The sequence below is a fragment of the Capsicum annuum genome, chromosome 6, assembly GCF_002878395.1.
Source record: "Capsicum annuum cultivar UCD-10X-F1 chromosome 6, UCD10Xv1.1, whole genome shotgun sequence".
Taxonomy (NCBI): domain Eukaryota; kingdom Viridiplantae; phylum Streptophyta; class Magnoliopsida; order Solanales; family Solanaceae; genus Capsicum; species Capsicum annuum.
Window position 1 is genome coordinate 227,316,112 of NC_061116.1, and position 6,192 is coordinate 227,322,303.

Consider the following 6,192-nt stretch of genomic DNA (forward strand, 5'->3'; position numbering starts at 1 on the left):
CCTAATACCTAAGTCTATTTAAGAGTGATCCTGTGCACAATAAGTGAAGTGCAACTCAACATGTAAGTTGAAGTTTATCATATCATTCTAAGAAAAAAAAAGTTTAGTTTTTTATGCGTACTTTCACTTTTTCTTTCAGCTTCAACAAGCTGAGCATCCAGCATATCAACTTGCCTAACCAATGGCCCTTGTTGACAAAATAGTGCAACTTCAGCTTTCGTACATAAGCATGACAGCAACAACAACAACAACAACAGACCCAGTGTATTCCCACAAAGTGGGGTCTGGGGGGTAAAATGTACGCAGTCCATACCGCTACCTCCGAAGAAGTATAGAGGCTGTTTCCGATAGACCCTCGGCTCAAGATACAGAATAGTAGACATGGGGATGGATGACATAACAGAAATAGAAATAACAGACACAGAAATAACAGAGATAAGGCGTAAGGAATAATAAAACATAAATCAGAGAAATACGCAATACGGAATATAAGGCAACACGCAATAAGAAAATAGGAACTGAGAAGTTATGAATGGGACAGCCGCATAGAAGTAACAAACACTCACAAACCATAGGCATCTATGCGCACATTCCTAATAGTACTAGCCCGCTAGCCTTCTACCCTTATCCGCGACCTCCACACCTTCCTATCTAGGGTCATGTCCTCAGTAAGCTGCAGCTGCTCCATGTCATGTCCGATCACCTCCTTCCAGTATTTCTTTGGCCTACCTCTACTCCTGAAGCCATCCAACGCTAGCCTCTCACACCTACGAACTGGGGCACCTGCGTCCCTCCTCATCACATGCCCAAACCATCTCAACCTTCCTTCCCGCATCTTGTCCTCCACCGAAGTCACTCTCATCTTCTCTCGGATAATCTCATTCCTAACTTTGTCCCATCTAATAAGCCCACACATCCAACAAAACATCCTCATTTCCACCACCCTCAACTTTTGGATGTAGAAGCGCTTGACTGGCCAACACTCTGCTCCATACAACATAACCGGACGGACTGTCACTCTATAGAATTTGCCTTTAAGCTTAAGGGGCACCTTCTTATCACACAACACTCCCGAGGCGAGCCTCCACTTCATCCAACCTGCTCCAATACGATAATGGCATCCTCATCAATCTCACTATTCCCCTGGATCATAGACCCAAGATATTGTGAAAACACAAATGTATGTAAATATCTACTTGCCAGCTCAAATAAAACAATGTAGGCAAGAATACCTCAAAAAGAGCAAATGTGACTATGTGAAGACAAATTCGGTATTATGCAGAGAGAATCATCACACAGGATGAAGCATTAATTTACACATGAATACAACAACCAAATATATCAAGAAAAAGTTAATACCTCATTCCGCAACTTCTGAAGTGCTCGGGTTGACATTGTACACAAACTCAAATCAAGTTTGTTCATTTCATTTGACATACTACTATCAACAGAAATAAGGCCCAAATACATACTTGCTATCCCATCTGCCAACATAATCACCAAATCCTCCAGTATAGAGACACCATGGTCCATAAACAAGTTGTTACCATAAAGGCCATCCTTCCTGTATATTCAGCATTAAAGCACATTAAGGCATCTTTTTGGACAATTTTCTTTTCTTAGTCGGGACTGGCTCGAAGCTCTAAAGGGATATCTAACCAAACCAATTAAGAGAAAAATGTAACATAGTGACAAATTAGAAGTTCAGGTTCTCTTTCTATGGAGCCACAGTATACCGCCATTAAGAAGACGCCCATTTGAGAAACAATTCAAAGACTGCATTTTCAATGAGCTTAGTTAAGGCGAGCTTTAGTGCGCGTAAGTCCTAAAGTATAGTCCAAGAGAGGAACTTTCCATTCCAATACACACACAAAACACTAAACACCAGCAGACTTTATCTTGAAGATACAACAACAACAAACCCAGTGTATTCCCACAAAGTGGGGTCTGGAGAGGGTAAGATGTACGCAGTCCATACCGCTACCTCCGAAGAAGTAGAGAGGTTGTTTCCGATAGACCCCCGGCTCAAAAAAAATAGTTGTTGTTGATGATGGCACAAAAAATAAATAGTTGACAAAAAGATATATTTATCATTACAAAAATGTTAGCAATAAGTACACTGATGATAAAGAATTAATCCACAAATCTAGCATGATTTCAATCAAAACTTAATCTACATACTTGCATCTGTATCAAAAATTTAAACTAGCCACAAAAAAATACTTTTATTCACATGACTAGAGGAAGTGATATTACCTGACAAAACCAAATCTAAGAACACATATCAGTTCTGCATACAGATCCTCCTTCCCTGACTTTTTGATATTCATCAGGACATTACCATGTCCATCCAACTCACCAATCACTACAGAGAGACATTCCTGACGACATAATTGGAAGAAGAGATACCAAAATAAGTCACAGGCATGTAGCAGAATATTTCTTTTCCTACTTAACAAGAACAGAATATATATTTCAAGGCATACCTTGTTGGTTTTGTCATTTTTCAGAAGCAGTTCCTCTTCCAGCCAAGTTACACATAAAGGCTGACACGAGTTCTTAATGACCTCATTATAAATGGTCAAGAAACTTTCCTTGCTTAAGCTAGCAGCATCCTCAGAAATATAATCGACCTGTAGAAGTTGCAAAACCATAATTTAGGAGTTAGGACAATGAAACCACCTGCTTGTGTAGACAGAAAGAAATGGAAAATAGTAAAAGTGAATAATCATGACTTCATGAGTACTACTCCCCGCTCAAAGTAAAAGATACGCTCTCCCGTATCCAATTTATGTGACACCATTTTCTTTTGACTCTGTCCCAGAAAGATGATATATTTCTATTTCTTTTTTTTCTTTTATAACCATGGTGTCCGGGGCAGCTTGCACGCACCTCGATTAATTCCACCGGATACCTACCACCATCAGAGTATCTCTGCTGGAAATTGAACCTGAGACCTCATGGTTCTCAACCCAACTTCATTGAACCACTAGGTCATACCCTTGGGTGCAATATGTTTCTATATTTAAAAAAAAATTAACTTTAAACTTCCCATTTACTCTTAGAAACATGAGAAATGTCATAACATGCTTAAGGGCAAAAGTTTCAAGAGTCTTTCTTAAAGTTTGTGCCCAACCAAACACTTCATATGAAGAGGAGGGGGGTTGCTAATTCAAAACCACAACATTATAAGAATGCAAAGATATGCATCAATGAGATGGTAGTTAACATTTTCCTCTATATATTCCATTAGCAACTACATTTAAACAGCCCTAATTACCTAAGGTGAGATCAAACAGAGAAGTCCACCATTTTAGAAATCACCAAGTTGTTCTATTCAAATTCACAAGGCAATGATAGAGACAGTGCCTGCCTCTTTCTTGAGTAACTGAAAAGATGCCCAAAGTAACCTCAACCTTGAACCCTGGGCAAGAGCACATAAGTTTGAAGGCTGTCTTCCATAGTTTTGTTCAGATTCAATAGGTGTAGCACCAAAGTCCAATTCTTCTTTTGTAGAAGAAAGAGAACTTAGGAGTTTTCCTTTCACTATATCCCAGGCAAATTTTGTATTATTGCAATTGTTGTTCCTCCTAGCACTGCAATTAAACGAAAAATAATTCAGCAATAAAGAATGATACACGAATCAAACCAAGTCAAAGTCAGCTAATATGCTACTTGTATCAGTAAAAGCTTTCATCTAATACCGTTCTTACCTACCAGAAAAGGAAGTCCTATCAGTGTCCATGTTTTTACTTTGAACCTTTTCTCTAATATTTGAAGGTATTACACCAGCCAGATATGTTAGAAATATACTAGTCATTAGAAGCATTTGATCAATGGAAGGAACCAATTCAGAAGTTATTGCCCCATCAGCATCAACAAGAGAAGCAACTGAAAAATTCCTCTTGCAACTGTGCATGTCTGGTCTTCTCTCCGGTTTCTTTAAGTACGGAGTATTGAGCTTCGAACTAGTTGATGATGGCAAGCCGGATACTCTATAATGTCCAAAGCAAAATCCTCTGAATCAAACATTGCAAGTATTAGACTACCACATAAATAAATTTTTCATAATGATGGCTGTTGAACAACAAATGAAGAGAGCTTATTAAATCAAGAACAATTAAACAACGAAAAGGGCACAGAAGCACCTACTTTAAGCATTCTCATCAACTCTAACAACCAGAATGCTAAAAGGATAAACAAACTTGAGGATAACACAAGCTTCGGGCTTATAAAAACAAACATTAAGTCAAACAAAAACTGGAGTTATTCAAGCAGGATATGAGACCTGCATATGAACATAGCTGAGCTTTTAGACACAAAGAGCTGCTCTGAGAAATTTCCATTGACCAGCAGCCTAGAACTTGATGGGAAGGCCACCTGTGCTGCCATCTATAGTATGCAGTCTTCTCAGTCAGGAGATCCTGTTGCTAGTGCGCATCCTACACAAGGTCCAGCCTGTCTCAGCTTCCAAAGTTAACAGCTACATAAACAACAACCATAATAAATTTAGTTTATTTGCCCCAAATATTGTCAGGCCACATCAAAACACTGACACTAGTTGCCAGGCAGCAGCTTCATAGTCATCAGTTAAGAATATGAACAATATTATCTCCTAGAATGCAAGAACAAAACCACGATAATACATCTTTATCATGTATGGAAGCCATCTGTTGTCATTATACACATATATTCCACAAGAAAAAACATGTTCGTGTTCTCTCATAAGCACATATTTGCCTTTGTTTTTATATGGTAATTAATACATGGCTGAATATCAACGTACTGTTTATAATCTTTGTGCTGAGAAAGGCACTAGAATGACTAGGTCAATCACTAACCTCAACATCCTGCAACAGATATAACCTGCGGACCTTTATCTATGACATGCACATTGTAACCGGACTTCAGAAAGCTAGAACAAACAGTAGAACCCTTCAAACAAATTATAACCCTAACTTCATCAGCAGGACATCAAATTATCATATAAGATATGCATAATATGCCTCAATTTTCTGCCATAATATCTATAACAGTTCTGTTCCCAATTCACATTCGTATACTGATTTTACTGATCCTCAAATGTTTACACTAGCAATTTACAGTTTTCACGCACTGCATTTTGCTCGAATAACACAAACAGTTTTTTTAAGAAAATGTAAACACATACGCTCCTATTTAATTCAGAACACAATAAGCTACGCTTAATTTATCGCCTCGTATCAAAATGTTCGGTGCATAGATTATTTTTGAGCAGCTGAAACAGAGAGCGGATAGTAAAAATGCATTAGGTAGGAGATGTAAAGCCACAAATGAACTTAAGAGCTTAAAAACGACGATGTAGACCTTGTATACATAGTTGCAGTAGTGGGAAAAAAGGTAGCATCAGTGGAGAAAATGCCAACGAATGCAGAATCAAAGGCAGGCAGTACGAGTGACGATGATTTGTGGATCAGAAATGTGCGTACCTTGATTGGAGGATAGCGAATCCTTTGGAGTCAATGAGTCGCTTTGTTCTCTCTGTATATATGTACAGGAACCCGAGGTGAGTTGTTTTCGAAATTGTATTTGTTTGTTGATATATATTGAAGGAGAAAAAACAGATGTCTGGGGTGGTGGCGCAGTTGGCTAGCGCGTAGGTCTCATAGCTTCTCTGAGTAATCCTGAGGTCGAGAGTTCGAGCCTCTCTCACCCCATTTCCTTTTTTGTTTCTCCATTTTCCCTGAGGATATTAATTAACCCCTCCACTATTTATGCTATATTTAGCTAACATTTTATCATAGATTTTTGAATATTTTTGACAAAAAAAAAATTATTGAATTTATTGACATTAAAATTTATTGTATATTTAATTCGTATTTGATTTATTAACTTTAGCAAAATTATTAGACAAATCTATTTAACTATGGTCGGTATGACAAACTTCATACAAAGCATTGTGTGTCTCTTTCAATTTCTATATATTATTTTTTTTCCTCAATAAGCAAAAATTATCATGTGCTTTCATTCGGGTGTTAATTTAGTAATGAAATATTAATACGTTTATTAGGCTATTCTATTAAGTTATTGTGGCTCATGTTAGTACGTGTATTATGATAAATCATTATCACGTAAAGTATGTATACTTGGATTTGTTATTCCTTTGTGAAGTTGATTATATAGGTGTTCTAACAATGCCTTCAGACATTTAAC

At 37.6% G+C, this 6,192-nt stretch overlaps 1 protein-coding gene and 1 non-coding gene across 4 annotated transcripts in view; one reads left to right on the forward strand and one right to left on the reverse strand.

The window, feature by feature from the left end:
* Nucleotides 1–5,688, reverse strand: part of LOC107875331 — a 13,905-nt gene extending 8,217 nt beyond the window's left edge. Inside the window, exons 1-7 of one of the 3 annotated variants that reach the window (XM_016722012.2) lie at nt 5,469–5,688; nt 4,289–4,483; nt 3,714–4,019; nt 3,374–3,596; nt 2,487–2,633; nt 2,257–2,381; nt 1,360–1,564 (exon numbers count right to left, since the gene is read on the reverse strand). In XM_016722012.2, coding sequence (XP_016577498.1) covers nt 1,360–1,564; nt 2,257–2,381; nt 2,487–2,633; nt 3,374–3,596; nt 3,714–4,019; nt 4,289–4,392 — 1,110 coding nt within the window. In that variant the 5' untranslated portion in view covers nt 4,393–4,483; nt 5,469–5,688. Of the gene's footprint in view, nt 1–1,359; nt 1,565–2,256; nt 2,382–2,486; nt 2,634–3,373; nt 3,597–3,713; nt 4,020–4,288; nt 4,484–5,170; nt 5,320–5,346 lie in introns of those variants that run through there. The other 2 variants (XM_016722011.2, XM_016722013.2) reach the window with 2 other exon arrangements.
* TRNAM-CAU lies at nt 5,610–5,696 on the forward strand. The gene is given in 2 exon segments: nt 5,610–5,647; nt 5,661–5,696. It is a non-coding gene; the product is annotated as a tRNA-Met (tRNA).
* Nucleotides 5,697–6,192: the final 496 nt, after the last annotated feature.